At 46.9% G+C, this 22,958-nt stretch overlaps 3 protein-coding genes across 10 annotated transcripts; 1 reads left to right on the forward strand and 2 right to left on the reverse strand.

Annotated features, from left to right (window-relative positions):
* Window positions 1-687: 687 nt before the first annotated feature.
* LOC123116734 (ankyrin repeat-containing protein At2g01680) lies at window positions 688-3,747 on the reverse strand. The gene is made up of 3 exons (XM_044537653.1): window positions 3,513-3,747; window positions 2,216-2,701; window positions 688-2,139 (listed from the first exon to the last, which is right to left on the reverse strand). Exons 1-3 carry the CDS (start codon window positions 3,697-3,699, stop codon window positions 869-871), a joined length of 1,944 nt encoding a protein of 647 aa, XP_044393588.1. The 5' UTR covers window positions 3,700-3,747; the 3' UTR covers window positions 688-868.
* Window positions 3,748-10,291: 6,544 nt separating this feature from the next.
* On the forward strand, window positions 10,292-15,492 carry LOC123112915 (pentatricopeptide repeat-containing protein At3g23020). Of its 8 annotated transcripts, XM_044534018.1 has the most exons (5): window positions 10,292-10,527; window positions 10,607-13,435; window positions 14,643-14,746; window positions 14,817-14,891; window positions 14,997-15,492. In XM_044534018.1, exon 2 carries the CDS (start codon window positions 10,613-10,615, stop codon window positions 13,082-13,084), a length of 2,472 nt encoding a protein of 823 aa, XP_044389953.1. In that variant the 5' UTR covers window positions 10,292-10,527; window positions 10,607-10,612; the 3' UTR covers window positions 13,085-13,435; window positions 14,643-14,746; window positions 14,817-14,891; window positions 14,997-15,492. The 8 variants fall into 8 exon arrangements, with proteins under 8 accessions (XP_044389953.1, XP_044389950.1, XP_044389952.1 ...); XM_044534015.1 differs by having other exon boundaries at window positions 14,643-14,891; XM_044534017.1 differs by having other exon boundaries at window positions 14,817-15,492.
* Window positions 15,493-16,250: 758 nt separating this feature from the next.
* Window positions 16,251-17,363, reverse strand: LOC123114954 (uncharacterized). Its single transcript, XM_044536303.1, has one exon. The coding sequence runs from the start codon at window positions 17,361-17,363 to the stop codon at window positions 16,251-16,253; it is 1,113 nt and encodes a 370-aa protein (XP_044392238.1).
* Window positions 17,364-22,958: the final 5,595 nt, after the last annotated feature.

Raw genomic sequence — 22,958 nt, forward strand, 5'->3', positions numbered from 1 at the left:
CAGACTTCACCTGACCGCACCCTTTGGCAGCGGTGAGGAAGGAGACAGTTGTGGAGGGAACCGGGGGCGCGATCTAGGGTTTCCCTCCCCGTCACCACGGGTGCAGGGGCAGATCTTCTTGAGGACTATAACGGGCCATGGCTGGTCCTCCCACAGAAAAGCATAGACATTAGACCCAGTAAAATCAGCAAATGATGGCCCATGTGATACAGTTTACTTTTTTGGCCCATGCTAGCACTATGAGCTTAGCATTTGGCTCCTCCTAACTCTGCTGGTCACCCTCCGCCACTGCGTGTGTGGGTGAGGGACAGAGATGAGTCGGTCAAAAAAACAAAGTGTGCCAGATATTAATAAAGTTGTATCTATTTAGGAAAATACACAGGAGCTCCTGGGTGCTCAACACCCCTATACGAAAAATAATCGTAAAAATACCCAAAAAATCAAAAAAATCTGAAATTTGGGGATATCAAACATAGGTTCCCAATCTACTCCCGTGTGGATTTTCGTGAAAAAATTCCCAAAAACGTATCCGTGGCGAAGGAAATACTGTCCGAACAAAAATCTACCCAAACAGTTTTTTCTATACATAGAAACTTTTTGTCTTTTTGCCATGAATACGTTTTCTGGTAATTTTTCACGAAATTTCACACGGGAGTAGACCGGGAACCCACGTTTGATATCCCAAAATTCCAGATCTTTTTTCAAATTTCTCGGTATGTATTTGAATGAATTGTTTGTATAAGGGTGCGGAGCACCCGAGTGCTCCAAATCCCGGTCCATTCTATTTTACAACTAACTACTATATATGCCATCTATAAAATCTACGATGAATGACATGACAACAACAAACAGCTCTATTAACCACGCTCTAGCGAACATCGGAGCCGCCCCGCAAGGTGGAGACAATGATGAAGCCGGCAAACAGTATGACATAATGCGCAGCCCTGAACAGAAGCAGGTTGAAGACGAAGGCGCCCACGACCGGATACTGCTGGCTGATACGCCTGCGGACGACACCTCGGCATCCTTTGAGGCCACATTGCCACAGGAACTTGCACATTATGAGGTGCGACACCGGAGGGCTGACAAAGGCGGAGAGCACGATGAACAGCACGACGAGGACGAGGTTCACGACGAAGACCCTGATGTCGTAGACCCCCGTGGTGCTCGTCACGGCTGCGATGGCCGCGTAGAAGGCGAGGAGCATGCTGATCAGGGACGCCCAGATGCAGTGCAGCGCCGCCGCGAAGCTCTTCCACGACCGGGCGGAGCGCGAGGCCTTGCCGTAGACGAGCAGGACCACCGCGAGGATGGAGGTCACCAGGGCGACGCCGTCCAGGATGAGGAAGCATTTGAAGATGGTCTTGCTCCGGAGGACCGCCATCCCCTTTACGTTCCCCTCCTGCTCGTACGACCCGGGGAGGTTGTTGGCGGCGGTGAAGGCCACGCCGGCGACGAGGACGGCGACCACCGCGAGGCTGTCTGACGTCTTCTCGATCGCCTTTATTATGTTGCGGCTGTCCCATCGCTGCACGTGGTCCCGCCTCTGCGGACGGAACTGCGCCCCGAACGCCGTCAGTGTCACCACCAGGCTTACCATGGAGTAGAAATCGGTCGATTTCGCGGCGAGGTCCAGCGGCGTGTGGCCGTCGCTGTTCGTCACGTCGGCTCGCACTTGGCCCGTCCACAGCAGGGCCTCCGCGATGGCCGGCTCGCGCGCGGCCACGGCCAGGTGGAGAGGCGTGTTGCCGTCCCCGTCCTGCGTGTTCAGGAGGCCGCCGCCGCCCAGCATCGGCTTCTTGATGGCGAGCCGCACCACCTCGGAGTGGCCTCCCCTGGCCGCGGCGTGTACGAAGGTTCCGCCGCGGTCGTCCTGGAGCTCGGCAGCGTCCGGGCAGGCGTCCATCAGCGCCCTGGCGACGTGGGCGTGGCCCATCCCCGCCGCGACGTGGAGAGCGGAGAGGCCGCCGGAGTCCCTCACGCGCACCGCGCACGGCGGCGACGCGCTCAGGATGGCACCTACGACGGAGCGGTCGCCGTCGGAGGAGGCGAAATGGAGCGGGGTGCTGCCCGTGTCGTCCGCTTGGCTAGCGAGGGATGGGCCGCATGGCTTCCACTCCAGCAGCAGGCTAACCATTTCTAACAAAGTTCAGATGCATCAGCCGAATTTCAACAAATACAATGGGATCAAGGGGGAGCTCGCTGGCTAGCTGACCTGAGCCCTGGAAGACGGCGGCATGCAGCGCGTTCTGCGAGCTCGGGCCGGCGGCCGACGCGTCCCGGCACCTGATCGTTATCGCTCTGACGGCGGGCACCGACCTGCTCATCACCGCCAGGTACAGCGGCGACACGCCCGCGTGGTTGACCTCAGAGGCCAGCCCGGACGCCGCGGAGACCATGGCCTCCACCGCCACGCCATGGCCGAGCCTCGCTGCCAGATGAAGGGCCGTGTCCCCGGCCGCGTTCTTGCACCACAGCGCGCTCTCATCTCCGTAGTCCAGCGCGAGCTGGACGAGGACGGACACGGCCTTGCAGTGCCCCGCCCTCGCCGCGCAGTGCAGAGGCGTGTCCAGAGCAGAGTTCTGGGCAGAGAGCAGGCTCTTGCCCCCGAAGCTGACGAGATCATGGATCAGCTCGGCGTGCCCGTGCTCCGCGGCTAAATGAAGAACATTGTTCCTCTTTGCGCTCACCTGTTGTATGCCTGAAACAATTCGATATAGTGTGGTTTAATTTCCTTCCTAAGAAAAATATGCGGGTTCCCGTTTTGAATGTAATTTCACATGGAATTCTGAAATCTCAGTTAAATCACTAGGCACCAAGATATTTGCATATTGGCCAAATGTATCGATGACACACTTTTTGTGTTTGCAAATTATCGGTGACACGTGACTTCACGGACAAACTTAGACAGAAGTTGAACTTTTGTCAAATTTTCTCAAACTCTGGTAGGAATTCGGGAAAAAAGATCAGATAGAAATTGTAGCGATTTGGTCGAACCGAAAGGGAAAACCAAGCTTCCATAAAATTTATGGTCGTGTTCAAATAATCAAATGTGGACCTAATGAGTGCGTGCTTGAATTTTGCCTGCAGTTGACCCCCTCCCCGTACAAAACCTGACCCGATGGCCGTGATTCAAAATTGGTTTGACTTTGACCGGTGCGAACAGAAGAAAAATGCTCTCAACTATGTGAACGTACGGATGGCCGGAGATCCAGCAGCTAGAAGTACAGCAACTTGATGAAATACCCTTCTTTGTTCTAAAATGAAATAATGCACCCTTTCTCTGATTCTCTCCAAATCCAATTTGCATGAATAAAATAAATCCAAATTTCAATAGTAGACGAATAATTGTAAATTTGAGTGTGTGCCAGATTAAAATAACTTCAAAAACCCTGGCCTGAGAACCTGAGGTTTGACTTTGAACGGCGAGCAGGGAGAAAATACTCTAATCATGCGAACGCACGGATGATCAGAGATCGAACGGCTAGAGCCAGCAGTTAGGTGGACGTTACCGGCAGCCCGATCATCCGCGGCAGCGCCGCCGTAGTGCAGCCGGCGAAGCAGCGCCATGGCCTCCTCCTTCTTCCCCCCGCACACGGCGAGGTACAGCTCGGAGCTCATCGCGCCGCCATCGCCCGGCTGCGTCGCCGCTGCGCCATGAGTCGCACCGAGCTGGATGGTGTGCTGCCGGAGGTCCATGGCCTGCTCCGGTCGGATCAGAGGCGTCGTCGCCTGAAGTAGCGAAGGCATGGCGTGTGCCCTGAGACGCGGAATATATACAGCGATTAGCGGATGACTTCAACGATCGAGCAACGGGTCCGTGCGTGGCTCAGAGAGCGCCACGACTCGATGCATTGCATAGCAAAGTCGTCGGCTCGTAGCCCAAGCAAGCAACCTAACCTGCGTTCGTTTTTTCAACGGCCTGCCTGCCTGTACGCGCGTTCCTGCAGCATTCCAGGAAGCCAAGCGCGAGTTTGTGACGGCGGCTGTGGTGTGCCCACGGGCTGCTGGCAAGTCCTCCCTGCGCGAAGACAATTCCTTAAAGCCTGCCTTAAATTTTGTTTTCCTATTTGATGGTATTCAAAACTTTTTATTTCTTATCTGACATTAAGTCTGAATTTTGCTTCTCTTGCGACACTTCCATCCATTTTAACGGCATCTCCAATGCTGATCCTCAACCCGCCCGCATCCGTCCGGACCCATTCCGCCATCCAACACGATACCCTATCGGTCCGCGGAGAGGTTCGGGCGTCCTTTCCCCCGCAAAATAGAAGCAAACTAGAGGGAGCTTTGCGAGAGTCCGGACCACCTCCACGTAGGACTCCTACACCCTCTGCCCACTCAAATCCTTCCTTACGGTCCTATTCTCTTCCACTCCGCCACTGCTCCCCCTTGGTTTGCATATGCACCCTCTTTATCTGACGCTGCCGATGTACTCTCCCGTCGCCGCCCAGGCATTGTCAGATGTCCACAACCCCCACCCAGGATTCGTCTGCGGCAGATGTTTGGTCAAATGCCACTGAGCATATTTTCGAACTTCATGTCGTTCTTTACAGTAGGAAGGATGGTGGGGTACTCGGCGAAGGAGGATGAGTTCTTATGTGATGCGTGGTTGGCCGTATCTACGGACTTTGTAGGAAGGAGCAGAAGGGAGGCCTTTTGGTAGCCCGTGCATGGTTCGTTTCATGTGTGAAAGCACATTGCACTCTATGACATGCACATCATCCATGAACGTAGTGTCAAGTCCTTAGCGTACCGATGGTACACATCCAAAACTCTGTCATGAAGTATTGTGGTGCGATTGATCGGTCGTAGGCAATGTGACCGTTGCGCGTGGCCACCATGGAGTTTGTAAGTTTGGCTCCCTCTTACTCTACATGTTGTTGATTGATTTATTCACTCATTGTTGCTCTACATGTTGTGTAGTCTGCACTTTCTACCGTGATGTACTACTAGTCAGACGAGATACCATTCGCGCACATACATTGTTGGATGAATCTCTAGGGGCAGTATATGTGGGATAACATGATCCATCCATGAAAAACTTGCTGAACATCCGGTTAAATCTCGCTGAATTTGAACTATTGTTGTACTAGACATATTTGCATGTTATTTACGGATATTTTATGCTATTTTCTATCCGAACTTTGATGAATTCCGTTGAGTTTGATGAAATCGTCCGGTTAGTTGAAATTGGGTTTAAATTGTATGCGGCTACGGTTGGATGAACGTCTCCCGCATAAGTGTCTGTGGACTGCCCCCCCCCCCCTCCGGTCCGCGGAAAGATGCGGTTTTCCATTCGATGGTCGGCTCCCGCATAAGTAAATTTGAACCATTACTGTCAGCTCAAAGCCCGTTTACCATGTTACATGACCAAAATACCCACGGACCAACATGTCAGTTGTCCCTCTGTCTCACTACAATAAAGTGTGTGTCCCACTCGATCCCCGACAAAGTTCTTGTTTTTCTCTAAAATTATTTGCTTGCTTACTCCTGACAAGTGGGGACAACACCTATCATTGCGAGATAGAGAGAGATTACATGTGGGTCTAGGGGTATTTTGGTCATATAACATGGTCAATGGGTTGGACCTAACAGTAACACTGTCCAATGGCATTTTTGAGCAAACACCTAATGGGATGATGGAATCTTTGAGGTGTCTAACGGCATTTTTGAGCAAGTCTCACAAAATGATGATATTTTTGAGCAATTGTAACTTTTAATGGGAAAAGTGAGGAGTGGGACACAACTAGTGGCATAAATGATAAAACCCTTTGTAATAAAATGGTCAGGAAAAGTGGTGGCTTGGTATTCTTAAATAAATAAAGGTCTTTGACAAGTGGTGGTTTAACACTGCCTCTCACTCACTCTCCCGCTTTCACAATCCATGGCACTCTTTTCATGAAGTTTGTCATATTTTTTCTAAGAAACAGAGTAATTTGTCAAAAGATTAGGATAAACATTCTGAAACGAGACCACCTCTCACAAAACTTGTGTGGACCAGGATACCAGTACAAAAATTGCCGAACTGTTGCAGTGCCCGATATCAGCCTTCCCCTGCACTTACCTTGGACCCCCGTTATCGTTTCACAAAATCTCACATGGTCTTCTGATCCCTGTCATACACAAGGTGGATAAACGCTTATCAGGCTGGCTTGCAACTTTTCTATCCTGGGGAGGCCGAGTTACCCTGATAAACTTAGTCTTGGCGTCCATTCCCAATTACTTCATGGCCTGCTTTATATGGCCAAAGAAATCAATGGACAAGCTGGAACAAATTTTGAGAGGCTTCCTTTGGCAAGGTAAGAACTCAGCTAAGGGTGGACATTGCTTGGTTGCATGGGAAACAGTGATCACACCCAAGAATAATGGAGGATTGGGAATTAGAGACCTCAGGGCTCACAACATGGCAATGATATGCAAACTCATGTCTAATATTTTGCAGCACGGTGAAGTCCCATGCTTCAACTGGTTTGTCTCACAGTATTGCCAGAAGGAGATCTCAGCTCTCAGACACAGCAGAGATACCACCATGTGGAAATGTCTGAAATCCTTGTTGCACCTCGTCCTTCATTCAACACAGTGCAAAATTGGAGAGGGCACACGTATTTCCTTTTGGTTTGATCACTGGCTACCATGTGGCAGGCTACGGTTTGCTTCCCCTGTGCTGTTCTCCTTTGCTTCGTCCAAAAACTGCACGGTGGCCTCGCAATACAGTGAGGGACAATGGGCACTACAGTTACACCCCAATTTATCCAACTCGGCCACGCTCGAGCTCCAAACCTTGCTTGGTTTTCTGCATTCGGAGCAACCAGACCCGTGCCCGGGGGATACAAGAACACCGACGGCAATGAATAGAAAGCTCTCGACCAAGTATTTCTCAGGTGAAAGATCGAGGATGTCGCCTAGAGGGGGGTGAATAGGCGCTTTAAAATAATTACGGTTTAGGCTTGAACAAATGCGGAATAAACCTAGCGGTTAATTTGTCAAGCACAAAACCTACAACAACTAGGCTCACCTATGTGCACCAACAACTTATGCTAAGCAAGATAAGCAACTATGTGATAGCAAGATATATGACAAAGAACAATATGGCTATCACAAAGTAAAGTGCATAAGTAAAGGGGCTCGGGTAAGAGATAACCGAGGCACGCGGAGACAATGATGTATCCCGAAGTTCACACCCTTGCGGATGCTAATCTTCGTTTGGAGCGGTGTGGAGGCACAATGCTCCCCAAGAAGCCACTAGGGCCACCGTAATCTCCTCACGCCCTCGCACAATGCAAGATGCCGTGATTCCACTAAGGGACCCTTGAGGGCGGTCACCGAACCCGTACAAATGGCGACCCTTGGGGGCGGTCACCGAACCCGTACACTTTGGAAACCCTTGGGGGCGGTCACCGGTACCCGTCAAATTGCTCGGGGCGATCTCCACAACCTAATTGGAGACCCCGACGCTTGCCCGGAGCTTTACACCACAATGATTGAGCTCCGAACACCACCAACCGTCTAGGGCACCAAGGCACCCAAGAGGAACAAGCTCTAGGGTGCCCAAACACCCAAGAGTAATAAGCTTCTCAAACTTCACTTCCACGTATCACCGTGGAGAACTCAAACCGATGCACCAAATGCAATGGCAAGGGCACACAGAGTGCCCAAGTCCTTCTCTCCCAAATCCCACCAAAGCAACTAATGCTAGGGAGGAAAATGAGAGGAAGAACGAAAGAAGAACACGAAGAACTCCAAGATCTAGATCCAAGGGGTTCCCCTCACTTAGAGGAGAAAGTGATTGGTGGAAACGTGGATCTAGATCTCCTCTCTCTTTTCCCTCAAGAACTAGCAAGAATCGATGGAGGGATTGAGAGTTAGCAAGCTCGAAGAAGGTCAACAATGGGGGAAGAACACGAGCTCAAAGGATTAGGTTCATTGGGGAAGAAGACCCCCTTTTATAGGACCTCCCGAATCCAACCGTTATGTGCTCAGGTCGTGCATAAGCGGTACTACCGCTTGGAGGAGCGGTACTACCGCTTAGCACGGTCAAAACAGCCCAAACGAGAGAGAAAACACGAGATTTTGGTCCGGGGCGGTACTACCGCTTAGGAGCCACGGTAGTACTGCTCTGGAGCGGTAGTACCGCTCAGGAGCAGCGGTAGTACCGCTCTAGAGCGGTAGTAAAAAATTACATCCGCTCTAGTCGCGGTAGTACCGCTGCAGCCTTTACCAAAACAGCCACAACTTTTGCAAACGGACTCCGAATTCAACGTAACCAAGTTTGTTGGAAAGCTAACGACATGGGCTAACACAATATTGATAGAAATATCAAGAATAAGCAAATGAGAAAAGTCCCATAAGAAAATGGTGAGAACCCTTCATCGGATAAGACCGGTAAAATCTCCAACACCGAAAACATCATAGAAGACGCATGCGAACTCCGTTTTCGATGAACTCAAGCTTGTCATCAAGATGACCATAAGCTCTAAGACTCACAAAGATAACCAAACAAGAACCAAGAAACATGATGCAAGGATGCAATGGTTTGAGCTCTCTACTAACGATACGATCAAGCTACCAACTTGAGAGCCCCCCTTGATAGTACGGCAAACGATCCTATAACTCGTTCTCCCAACTACCACCACAAGACCGGTAAAATAGAAAACCTATCAAGGGAAAACCTTTGCCTTACACATGGTCCACTTGAGCTAGATGAAGACGATCTTGACTCCCTCAAGTTGGACCACCTTTCTTGATTCCATTGGCTCGATGAAGACTAGATGATTGCTCACCCATAGTTCATTATGGGTGAGCCACTCTTGCCCACGTCTTCACAAGTCCATTGACACCACAATGGATGGCAAGATTCAAGCACTTGATCTCTTCGTGATGCTCCACTTGAACTTGCACACGATAATCTTGATGACGATCACCACTTGATGTCATCCTTTCCATGGGTTGTATGATATCTTCCTCTTGACGCAAGCCCATGGATACGTACCTAACCCCACATACAACTCTCACATAGACCATGGGTTAGTACATAAAGTGTAATGGACAATGCTTACCATACCATGGGATCACTTGATCCCTCTCGGTACATCTTCTACGCTTTGTGAGTTGATCAACTTGATTCACTCTTGACTTAGTCTTGATCAACCTTGAATCTTTGCAACTCTCTTCATTTGGATGATGTCTTGAAGGTAAACATGAATGATCACACAACCTTCTTCTTCAAGACATGCTTGCAATAAGCTCAACACTCGCATGACCAATCTTTGGATAATTCCTTAATAACACCTTGGTCAACTCAAAAACTCCTTGAAACCAACACATGGACTTCAAGAAAAGCCTATGGACAAATCCTTCAAATACAACTCAAGACAACCATTAGTCCATAGAGATTGTCATCAATTACCAAAACCAAACATGGGGGCACCGCATGTTCTTTCCTTGCTATCCCTTAGAGGTGTGGACTGCCAACTTGCACCAAGCATATGGGATCGTATCATTCCAAAGAAGCATAGGGTCTTTCTTTGGATAGCACTCAGAGGCAGATTAAACACCAAGGACAACAGGATGAACAAGCATTGGACGACCATCGCGCAACATAATGGGTGTGACATATGCCCAACAGTGGAGAGCATCGATCATATCGTCCTGAGATGCAAGCTGGCGGACAAAGTGTGGAGCAGGACGGGACTGCTTGTATCGGCCCTTGCGGCGCCTTCTTTGCAGGATTTCTTGTGCTGCCACCCTCCACCCGCTTCTTATGGGAGGCTCTGGAATATACTGTTCGCGGCAGGTGATGTTGGATTATGGAAGGTGAGGAATGCCCGGGTCTTCAATAATGACTGCTGGCATGCCACACGAACACTCCACGAGGTCTCTGATCTTCTTAGATTATGAAGCTTGCGAGCCCGAACGACGGAAGATCGCTCTACAATTAGAACCTGGGCCGATCACCTGGTAGCTTCCTAGAAGTATCACCACTCCTTTCCCCCCAGCCCATGTAACTATCTTTCATGGGCTTGGTGGTGGCCTAATGCACTCTCAGTGCACGCTTACACCACCTTCATGTAATCGGCCTTTGGCCGCTCGGGTTCTTACCCGTTTTGAATGCATAAGGTAGAAAATTATCTACCTTTTCTTTCAAAAAAAAACTTGTGACAAGTTTTCAAAATTTGAAAGCAACTTTCGAATTTTTAGGGTGAAATATCAGGGCAAACTTCCGGCTTTCGAAATTTTAGGGTGAAATATCAGGGCAAACTTCCGGTCAGGTAGAGTGAGAGATAGTGATTTTGACATCCACATCCACATCCCCCCAAACTCATCTCCTTCCTCCTGCTGCTGACCCAACCCAAAGCCGCTCCAAAATCTCTCCTCTAGCCCGCCACCGCCTGCCGTGCCGCACCTCGGCGCCGCCCACCGCCGACGCCTGAAACATCCGCGCCGCCGCCGTTTCCCCCCTTACCCTCGTCGCGCTCCCGCTGCCTCCCCCGCCCGCCCGGCAGTCCCCGGCCACTGATTTTCGAGGTATGAGCTCGCGGCTTTCTTTCCATCCACGATTTCTGGACCCGAATACCGGCGGAACTCACGCCCGGCTGTTTCGCAGGGCGCGATGCTGAGCCCGTGCGACCGCTTCCTCCACCGTGCTCCCGCGCCGCCGCCGCCGCCGCTCAATCCGCAGTCGGGCCTCGCGGCCTCGATGCCCGGCGCCAGCCGCAGGGACAAGGGCCTCGCGCTCCAGAGCAACGCGGTCTCAGCGCCGCCGGCGAGAACCGCCGAGGCTTGCCCCAATGCGGCGGTGGTGGTTCCACCCACCGTCGCCGGCACCACCGGACAGAGTGCTGCCGCGCAAAGGGGGAAGGGCAAGGGCAGGTTGTCCGGCTACGGCGGGTCCATCCCGGCAATGCTGTACGCGCTGGAGCGCGCCCGGGACGTCGGGGAGGCGCTGTGGCCGTGGAGGGACACCCTGAGCAGCCGGGAGAGGACCATCATCCTCAAGGAGCAGAAGGACTGGCGGCGGGCCATCGAGATCTTCGACTGGTTCCGCGGGCAGAGGCGCCACGAGGTCAATGTGATCCACTACAATGTCGTGCTCTGCGCGGTCGGGCGCGCCAGGAGATGGGACCTCGTCGCCGGCCTGTGGCACCAGATGCATTCCTGCGGCGTGGCGCCGGATAACACGACGTACGGTACGCTCATCGATGTGTACTGCAAAGGGGGCAGAGAGACGGCGGCGTTGCTGTGGCTCGGGGACATGTGCAAGCGCGGCTTGGTGCCTGACGAGGTCACCATGAGCACTGTCCTTCATGCCCATAAGAAGGCTGGAGAGTATGAGAAGGCAGAGCTGTTCTTTCAAAGATGGTCTTCTGAATCAGATACAGGGTTGGATGGGCATCTTTGCTATAGCTTGTACACCTACAACACCTTGATTGATACTTATGGAAAGGCTGGGCAGCTTGAGAAAGTGTCAGACATGTTCAACCAAATGTTGAGGGAAGGTGTCGCGCCGAGCATTATTACATTCAACACACTGATTCATGTCTGGGGTAAACACCATAGGATGGAGCAGGTGGCTTCTTTGGTGAGGATGATGGAGGAGTTTCAGTGCCCTCCTGACACCAGGACTTACAACACACTCATCTCACTATACAGAGAAAGTAATGAAATTGATGTTGCAGAGCACTACTTCTGTAAGATGAAAGCCGAAAAATTGGTGCCGGATGTTGTGAGCTGCCGCACGCTATTGTATGGGTACTGTACCAGGGGAATGGTCAGTAAAGCAGAAGCCCTTGTCAAAGAAATGGACGAGAGTGGCCTGGTGATCGATGAATACACACAGTCAGCTCTAACCAGGATGTATGTTAATGCTGGGATGCTTGAGCAGTCGTGGTGTTGGTTTGAGAGGTTCTGTAATCAGATGGACTCCGAGTGCTTTTCTGCAAACATTGATGCATTTGGGAAGAAAGGGTACATAAACCTCGCAGAAAAGGCTTTTATATGTTGCCTGGAGAGGAAGATGCTTAGCGTTTCTGTGTGCAATGTTATGATCAAAGCATATGGGTTAGCAGAGAAGCTTGATGAGGCCTGTGAGATAGCTGCTGGCATGTTGAGGTACGGCGTACTACCTGATTACTTGACTTACAGTTCTCTCATTCAACTCCTGTCAACTGCTAAACTGCCAGAGAAAGCTCTCTACTACTTGAGAAAGATGCAAGCAGCTAAAATGCCGATTGACTGTGTTCCATATTCTGTGGTGATTGACAGCTTTACTAAGCATGGGAATTTGCACATGGTTGAATGCCTATTTAGAGAAATGGTCACTTTGGGGGTCCACGCGGATGCATATGTTTACTCTATCTTAATTGATACATATGCTGAAGCTGGAAATGTCCAGCAAGCTGCAGCATATTTTGGTTTAGTGACAAAGGCTGGTTTATGTGAGAGTGCTTCGATCTATAATTCTTTGATCAAACTCTACACGAAAGCAGGGTATCTGGCAGAGGCCCAAAAGACATACAAGCTTCTGAAATCTTTAGATACTGACACCAACCTTTATGCATCCAACTGCATGATTGGCCTCTACAGTGACCATTGTATGGTGAACGAAGCACGTGAGCTTTTTGAGAATTTGAAGATTACGGGAAGTGCAAATGAATTTTCATATGCGATGATGGTGTGCTTGTACAAGAAAGTTGCTCGCTATGATGAAGCTCACAGGATCTCCAAGGAAATGCAAGCTTTAGGGCTTCTAACTCAAGCATTAAGTTATAATTCTGTGATTCAGATGTACGTATCTGGTGGGAAAATGGAGGAGGCTGTGAAAATATTTCAGAAGATGATGGCATCGAGCACACCACCAAATGATGTAACTTTCAAGGCACTAAAACCAATTCTAGTGAAAGAAGGAGTTTCAAATGGTGAGATTGCAAAATTAGAGTCTCTCAGAAGGTGTAACGCTCAAGATTGCTTGAATCAGTGGTACAGGGCACTAGCTCTGGTTGTAAGATCAGATGGGATTACCTCTCGACATACTATGGGTCACTCTTGTACAAGGATACATTCTTTTTACATTGACAGTTTCTAGAGTAGCAAGTCCAGAACTGATTTCAACTGATTGAGAATCTTTATTGATATGCCACCATGATGATCTATCTGCTGTACTGTAAGAAGAGCACAGATGTCATCCTCAAAATGAGAACCTGATTGTTCGACATGAATCCTGCTAGATCACTGCAGAAATACAACACCTCGCGGTGCCTTTCCAATGGTGTAAAGCTATAACTCCCAGATGATCTTCAAAAGATGCATCATGAATTTACGAGAATGGTCACTTGGACCGACGATCTGACCTTCAGTCTATGAATCGAAAGAGGAGAGCAATCTGGAACAGACTCAAATCAGAACTCAGTTGAGATAGAATTGTTTTGAGGGAGAGGTAAAGTGTGTTCTTGGCCGTAAACTAAGTTGCCCTCACAATAAATGTTGGTAGTACTTGTTCACAGATAAATAGAAACTTTGTTAATGACTTACTTTTGCTGCAACTTTTCTCTGTAGTTCCTTTTAACTTGTTTTACTTAATAGCCAGAATGAGCACCTCCACTTCTGACGTTTGACCATATGCCCTATCTGGACCAATACAACTGGATTCTGTAGTTGTTAGTACAGAGAATATGCTAATAAAATCCAATTTTCTTGATCAAGTATTAATGCTTTGTTGAAACTGCTCTAATTTTAATCGCAAGAAGTTAACCATTTACTAAGCATTCTTCCTCATCTGAAATATCACCACCTTCGTCTTCTGTTTACACGCATCAGAGGTTAAATTGCTAAAGTATATGTTGCTGTCTGACGTTTGCGGCAATACTATAATATCATCAGTTGGCAGTTTGGCCTGGTCTTGAATGTAAAGGTTGCTATACGATCTTCAGAATCTTCTTCAGTAACATTCTTTGCAGACTACAAGCCTAAAAACTCTTAGCCAATTTAACTACTATCCTAGCTGCTAAATTCAGTGCCTTAATTTCATCAGTCAACGTTTAAACATGACAATTTCTAACTTCGTCTGCAGTTCTGCACATAAATATGTCAGACATGACTTTAACTTTTCTTTTGTAGTTAAACAACTCTCGTCATGGTCTCGTAGTTTCCTTCTCTGTACTGTAATGTCATGAGACTGCAGTTGCCTAGTGTAACAGCGCACTAGAAGTCTAGAATTGAATTTGATGCAAGTTTCCTTTGCCAATTACACCCTTCTGCCTTTGTGATAAATGTCATCATTTAAAAATTGGTTCAATTATTTTCTTGTTTTAGTAGCATGACGAGAGAAAGCACAGACTCCATTTCTCACTATTTATAATGCCATTCTACCATGCGTTAATAATGATGAATAGTTTCTAAGATGAATGGTGATTGATAATGTGAGTGTGAAGTAATACAGTGTGCACATAATTTGCGCACTTCCTCTTTGGCATTAAATCTTCTTTGCTTTCCAATATCCCCTTTCATAATATCCTCACTTTTGTTTATAATGATTTTTTTAGCCAATATAAATGAGTGTATTCGGTTATCATCTTATACGAAAGTCAGTGTTGATATGCTCTTTCTATCAGATGGACTGATTGTGCTTTTTTTGATTTTGCTAGAAAAGTAACTGTGTGGGTTGTGAAAATGCTGCTTGCCTAATCTTAAGGAACGAAGATAACTGCCAAAGTACTGGAAGATCTTGGCCATTCGGGAGCTTCACCAGGTACAACTACCAATGTTTCACTAGTTACTTGGTTTGGGTTATGGGTACCTCAGTCAGCTAGTTGGTGTAGGCTGTGATTTCCTTCCGGAACAAAAGTGAGGCTCAGATAATCATTTGATTTGTCTTACGGGCTTAGTACAAAAAGGTATGGCATATTTGATACTACTATCTGTGCAGCTGCGACAAGCGGTTTACGAAGATCTTGCAATAATGGTGTTTAATTGCCATGTGTGGTATGCACATGGAACAGGGATACAATGTTGGAAAAAAAACACGACAACTCTGGTGCGCCTTTGATGAAGATTAAGGGATCCACACTGCTAGTGAGTTTGAGGCACCAGAGCCTGGAACCAAGTCTGTAATCTGGAAAAGTACAGTGATGCAATGCTGTGATGTTGATTTGTTGTTATCACTGATTATCGGTTACACTGCTTTAATGTATTATTATCAGTTTCTTGCTAGTACTCCCTCTGTTCCTAAATATTTGTCTTTTTAGTGATTTCAAATAGACTACCACATACGGATGTATATAGACATATTTTAGAGTGTAGATTCACTCATTTTGCTCCGTATGTAGTCACTTGTTGAAACCTCTAGAAAGACAAATATTTAGGAACGGAGGGAGTATTAGTCTTCAAAGTTGCATGTAAAATTTTGATGGAAGATGGAGTTCTGTAAATTTATGTATTCAGAATTTGATTGTCGACGAGCAGAACTTCAATTTATGTGTTTCGTGCTCCTAGAAATGATACATGAACTCCATTGTGTCCTTATTGAACACACTCATGCGTGAATCCGGAAACAAAAATTTGAAGTTTATGAAATGCATCAGCTCCTCATCCTAAGATGGTCGCGATAGTGTCACTTGCACAAAAAAGCCGCGCTTCTTTAGAATGAGTAACATATGTCTGCAATTCAAAATGTTTTGACAATGTAAACACTATCCACAACTCGAGCAGAAAAAAAAATAAAGGCAATCGAATTTTGAGTAGCAGCTTACTCATCATAATAAGCTGTAAATCCACCCACATTATTAATATTATTGAAACCGAGTTTGTGTTAACTCGCAAGGGAGAACCATAGATGCCCTGCTCAAACGACGCACAACTCAAGCAAAGCTAACTCCAGTTCAGGCAAAAGGGCACGACCAGTACTACAAATGAACGTCCACCATAGAGATACACCAAACTACCCAACACCGCCGGCAGCAGAAGACACCCACTAGAGCTCATCTTCAAAGTCTTCCTGGGAGGAAAAAGTAGACAGATACCCATCGTCTCGATGGTCACACCGTTGCACCGCCACCGGCAACCGCGCGTGAGGCTTCATCAGAGGCCAGCACCCGGCGGAATGCTGCACCGTAACAGACAAAGGCTTGATCAGATGAACTTAAACTATCCAACGATCCAACGATCTAAGCTACAAGCAAAAAGACTGAAATAGTGATCGATGGCGTATTTACTGTCCATAAGTTGACGAATGTGTTTGAGAAAACAGCAAGAGGCTAGCTTGTACCTCGAGTGCAGAAGCTCGTGTAGGGCATGACCTTCTCAATGCTATATTTACCCACATTGTTGACTCGGCCTGAATTAAGATCAACTGCGTACAACCCAGCCGGTGTTCTGAGGAAGATGACCCTAACCCCTTCCGCGAAACCAACCGCCCACACGTCCGACTCCGACATGTCCAAGAGGGCATGGGGAGGGAGCAACGGCTCGAGCTCGACGACCCTGCGTCGCGCCCATGCCGCGGCTCCTCTAGGACCAGCCTCCATTGACCATAGATAGAGTCTAGACTTGAGCACGGACGCAAACAGCAGCATGCCGTCCTCCGCGCCTATGAGGTCAAGGTGTGCCTCGTCCAGGCTCTCTGGCACGTTGATCACAGATAGTTGTTGCTCAGCAATGTCGTACTCCACGACACTGTCACACTCATAGCTGGGGACATAGACCTTGTTTCCCACCACAGCAGTGTGCCCTCCGTCGTCGATCTGCAAACCCGGGCTCCGAACAGAGATCTTGCGGCTCCACTCACTAGTCTCCGACGAGTAGGCAGTGGCGAGGGCAATGCCTCCTTCCTCCGCAGAGCCCACCAAGGCCACCAGGAAAGGGCCGCCGCCATGGCAGTCGAGGTGGTCGCACCGGTCTCTGGCGCAGAGCACCGTGGCATTGCAGTGTAGCACGCCCTCGTAGATGTCCTCCCAGTGCATGGTGCCGCGGCACTTGGGGAAGGCCTCGATCTCCCACAACTTGTTGGCGACGAGGTCGCAGGCGTCAAAGGGGAGTTCGTACGCGGGGGCGTAGAGTAGGACGAGGCCGTGCCGGGAGTCGAGGACCTGGCAGTCTGGGCGGTCCTGGGACGCCCGCCGGCGGAAGGTCGAAGTGGGGACGAAGCGGTTGCCGTTGCGGTACGCGTTGTGGAGGAAGCCCAGCATGGGCGGCGCCCCGTGGAACGCGCGGTAGCCGCGGGCGAAGCCGGGGTCGGAGAAGATGCCGCGCCAGCTCCTGCAGACGGCGGCGGCGCGGACGAGGCTCCTGGGGTCGTCCGCCGGCAGGCGCGTGAAGACCTCGCGCATGGCGTCGTCGACCAGCGCCGGCGGCCTCATCGCCATCGCCATGGGGGTGGCGAGCAGGGGGCGTGGAGGTCGCGAGGATTGCCCGTCGGCCGTCGGGGTCAGGGATGGGGGCGGAGTCGTGGCGACGGCCGAGTCGGGGCGACCTGGTTCTAGCCGTCAAGGCGTCTCTAATTGGGCCGGGCTGGCTTTGTACAGAACGTCTGGGCTGGGATGAATTCGGCTTCTTCGGTTAACCTGTCTTAAGCACTCTTGCCTAAAAAAAGAACTGTGTTAAGCACTCAAAATAAAAAAAAGGTTAACCTGTGTTTTTTTACACCTAAAAAAATCTGTGTTTTTTAACTAAAAACCTCCTCTTTATTCATTTATAATAAGTGTTGCATCGGTTACAAGAAGAGCTGTGATTGAAACCGGAGCTTCATTCATCCAAACACTAGAACCACAGAACCTTTTTAATCTAGCCAGTTCATGGGTCACCGAGTTAGCCTCTCTAGGACAATGCTCGAAAAAATATATGAGGAAATCCGCATGACATGTCATAACAGTCGTCAAAAATTGAAGCCGAAGCCCATGCAGAGTTTGCACCTTCTTTTGTTATGGTAATCAACTCCAGATTGTCAGAATTAACCACCAATTTGTTGCATCCAATGGATTGTGCCAAAGTTAGTCCAGACTTTAAAGCCTGAACCTCCACGGAAAGGAACATCTGAGCACCAATCTATACGACTATTTCCAGCAGCTATAAACTTTCTTGACTTGTCACAGATGATAGCACCCGTTGTACCTTTGAGCATCTCATCATCGAAGCCCACATAAATGTTTAGTTTCACATATCCACTTAGAGGAGGAACCCACCCCCCTCGTTTAATTGTTGCTCTAGGTTCAAAAAATCTTCCGATTCAGCCTTTTATCGTTTGATTTATTGCTACTCTTGGGGTGACTGATAAGATTATGCCTTATCTTTACTGTTTATCGTTTGGGCCAATTTATCGCTATGACAAGCGATTTATCGAGAATGTACAGATAAATCGGACCTATTCATAGCACTATGTTTGCAAAAACTATGTTTATTTGCGTTTTGTGGTCCTTGTTATGCAATATGTACCGTTGTCCTATCTTGCTTGTCATTGTATGAGGATTCAAAGGCTAGGAATAAAGGTAACACTTCTGTCTAATATTCTTTTGGTGTTGAATATAGCATATTTTAGTGTTGGGAACCTAAGATTTGCAAAAAAAAAACCGATTAATAGTTGACCGATAATATAGCATATTTAGCATGACGATACTTTGTTGTCATCTCTAATCGGAAAAAGGGAGGCCACTATAGCGCTAATGCTAGCGGTCAACTATTCGAGCTTCTTGTAGCGCGTCTGTATCGCTAAGAGTTTTTTTTTAATTCATATTTTTTTTTCAAATCACGTTCAGATTTCAAATTCGTGATTTTTTAAAAAAAATCATGATTTTTAAATATTTTCAAATTCATGAACTATTTCCAAATTCATGAACATATTCTCACTGAAATTTTCAAATCTCGTACTGAACAATTTCAAGAATTTATAAAACGTGAACAATTTTCAAATCTTGTCCACTGAACAATTTTCAAATTCAGGAACATATTTCACTGGACATTTTTTCAAATCCCGTTCCCCGAATAAGTTTCAGATTCACGTACATTTTTCACTAAACAATTTTTTATTTGAAACAAGCGAACGATTCTTAAGTCCTTCAACAAAGTTACAAACATTTTTAAATCTCGTTCAGAGGATAATTTTTGAATTCCTGAACAATTTTTTAAAAGCATGAACAAATTTAAAATTAGAATATTTTCTGAAAAAGTGAATAAAATTTGTAATTTCAAACAAATTTTGAAGACTTTGAACTTTTTCGAAATTTGTGAATATTTCAAAAATAAAAAAGAGAAGAATAGAAAAAAAAATGGAAAAATCTTCTCATACATGGATACATTCTTTTTACATTGGCAGTTTCCAGAGAAGTAAGTTCAGATCTGATTTTAACAGATTCAAAATCTTTATTGATATGCCAACATGATGATCTCTCTGCTCTACCGTAAGAAGAGCACACATGTCATCCTCAAAATGAGAACCTAATTGTTTCAACATGGACCCTGCTAGATCACTGCAGAAATGCAACACTTTTGGCGCCTTTCCAATGGTGTGAACTTTTATTTGCTGTACCAGATAAAAGCTTAACTCTCAGAGATATCATATAACTCCCAGAGGTTTTTCTTGAAAAGATGCATCATTAATTTACGAGAATGGTCGATCGGACCAATGATCTGCTGTTCAGTCTATGGATCGAAAGAGGAAAGCAATCTGTGGAACAGACCCAAATCGGAACTCAGTTGAGATAGAATTGGTTTGAGGGAGAGGTAAAGTGTGCTTTTGACCGTAAACAAAGTCGCCCTCACAAAAAAAATATTGGTAGTACTTGTTTACAGATTACTAGAAACTTTGTTAATGGCCTACTTCTGTTGCAAATCATCTATGTAGTTTCTTTGAACTTGTTTTAATAGCCAGAAGATGCACCTCCACTTCTGACGTTGGACCATATGCACTATCTGAACCAATACAACTTGATTCTGTGTAGTTATTGGGTACAGAGAATATGCTGATAAAAGCCAATTTCCTTGATCAATTACCAATGCTTTGTTGAAACTGCTCAAATTTTTAATCGCAAGTAGTTAGGCATTTTACTAAGTGCTCTTCCTCATCTGAAATGTCACCACCTTTATCTTCTGGTTACACACATCAGAGGTTAAATCACTGCAGTATAATTTCGCTGTCTGAAGTTTGCTGCAATACTATAATATCAGCAGTTCACAGTTTGACCCGGTCTTGAATGTGAAGGGTGCCATCATTATCTTCAGAATCTTCTTCAGCAACATTCTTATATAATTTATAACTTCTTCTGCAGCTCTGCACATAAAGATATCGACACGGCTGTAACTTCTCTTCTTCTGTAGTTAAACAACTCTCGTCATGGTCCTAGCAGTTTACTTCTCTGTAATTTTTTTTTGCGAGTTACTTCTCTGTAATGTAGTGTAATGAGGCTGCAGTTGCCTAGTCAAACGGGGCACTAGATAGAAGTCTACTAGGACTGAGTTTGATGATGCAACTTTCCTTTGCCAATTATACCCTGCCGCCTTTGTGATAATTGTCGTCATTTAAAAATTGGTTCAATTGTTGTCTTGTTTTTGGTAGCATGATCAGAGGCAGCAAATTAAGAAAAATGTGATTCATTTCTCACTACTTATAATGCCATTCTACCATCCAACAACAAGTATGTGTAGTTTCTAAGATGAATGGTGATTAAGAATGTGAGTGTGCGATAATATCGTATCCAACATAATTTGTGCACTTCCTCTTTGGCTTTGCATCTTCTTTGCTTCCCAATTTTTCCTTGTATAATACCCTCACCTATGTTTAGAATGATGTTTGGCCAATATAAATGGGTGTGTTGGGTTATCATCTGATACGAAAATCAGCGTTGATATGCTCTTTCTATCGGATGGACTGATTGTGCTTCTTTTGTTTTTGCTAGAAAAGTAACTGCGGAGGTTGGGAAAATGTTGATTGCCCAACCTTGAGGAAAAAGAGCCATTGCCAAAGTACTGGAAGATTTTTCGCCATTCAGGTGCTTCACCAGGTACAACCACTCATGTTTTTATTTTGTCACTAGTAGATTGGTTTGGATCTGGGTTCCTCAGTAGGCTAGATGGTGTAGGCCATGATCTATTTTCTGAAGAAGAGTGGGTCTCAATCATCTGATTACTTCTCGGCTTACTACAACACAAGGTACGACATTTTACGCCATCTGAGCAGCTGCAACAGGCGGTTTTATGGAGATCTTACAGTAATGGTGTTTAATGGTCATGTATGGGATGGACATGGAACAGGAATACAGTGTTGAGGAAAAACCACGACGACTCCGGTGCGCCACCAATGAAGGTTAATGGATTCACACTACACTGGTGAGTTTGAGGCACCAGAGCCTGCAATGCAATGCTGTGATGTTGATGTGTTGTTGTTATCACTGGTTACACTGCTTTCTTGTACTATTAGCAGTTTCTTGCTACTCCCTCCGTTCCCTTTTATAAGTTGTTTCAGACAATTGAAATTTGGCTGTTTTGCATACTCCTAAAACACGAAGACAGAAGTTTTTTTTTTCCCGAAAAGGAGGATGACCCCCGACACCGGAGACACAAAGACAGAGGTAGCAGATACAAAGAGAGCTCTTGTTCTTGTAAATAACCCTAACCAAACCATCCAACGCAGCCATCAGCAGCAGCTCATCTTCAAAGTCTTTCTGGGAGGCAAAAGTAGAGAGATCCATCTTTCTTGACGCCATTTGGTTACATCATCGTACCACCAGCAACTGCGTGTGGGGCTTCATCGGAGCCCGGCAACCGGCCCCATGTTGCACCGTAACAAAGGATTGATCAGATAACATGACGAACAAAACAGGGAAAGGAGCGCACTTTGCCCCCTCAAAATCATTTCATCTTTAGCTGTCCATATCAACCAAACTATCGACGCGTTTGGTTCGGCCCGGGTAACGTATTCACTTTGCCGTAAACAAGACCCGCTGCTTCCGATTAATTTTTCGCAATACGCTGTTTGTTTGGTTGATGCGACCAGAGTCCTGATTTTCTAATCACCTCTGTATCGAGCGGTTTTGATTTTCTGAAACGCTGTATCGGAAAGCGCTGTTACGGAAAAAGTTGGCAGCGAAACAAACGCTAGCTGTGGTTTCGCAAATCACTCTAATCGGAAGCCGCGCATTTTTGGCCGAACCAAACACGTCGTATATATAGAAGATGTAACGCATCTGCGATTGGAGGTACACAACAACGAAAACTGCTAAGGGGTCCTGATTAGCAAAGCTTTGACTTAAGTTAACTAACTCTTGAGCATAACCAGCAAAAACCATATATACTAGAGCATCCAAACAAAAACATACAGGATAAAGCCCCTACTACACATTCACCATTGAGTTCTCTGGTCAGCTGCCTACTTAATCAGCACCAACTACTCTTTCTTTCCTCTGGCTTGTATCAACATCAAAAGACGGCATGACAGGAAAAATAACAGACTAATCGTGGTTGCCTACAATAAGCCAACTCTGCGGCATGACTCAACGTCAGAATAATGTAGCAGTACTGCATATCTAGAGACAGAAAACCAGAGAAGGCGAGCACCTGGATACAAATATATATCTACCTAAGCAGAAAATGAGAAGAATAAAGCAACATATTCATCAACTTATTTGGGCACTCTTGAACTTATTAAACTACTCAACAATGTAAGCCACAAGCAAAAACACTGAAATTCTAGTCAATGGCATGTTTAGCATTCATATCTTGGTGCACGTGTTTGAAAAAACAGTACGAGATAATCTTTATGTACCTCCAATGCAGAACCTTGTGTAGGGCATGACCTTTTCAATGCTAAATTCACCCATCTTGTTGGCTCGGCCTGAATTAAGCTCAACTGCGTACAACCCAGCCGGAGTTCTGAGGAAGATTACCCTAACTCCTTCAGCAAAACCAACCGTCCACACATCCGAGCTCGACATGTCCAAGAGGGCACGAGGAGGGAGCAACGGCTCGAGCTCGACGAC

This window comes from Triticum aestivum, chromosome 5B (genome assembly GCF_018294505.1).
Source record: "Triticum aestivum cultivar Chinese Spring chromosome 5B, IWGSC CS RefSeq v2.1, whole genome shotgun sequence".
NCBI classification, from domain to species: domain Eukaryota; kingdom Viridiplantae; phylum Streptophyta; class Magnoliopsida; order Poales; family Poaceae; genus Triticum; species Triticum aestivum.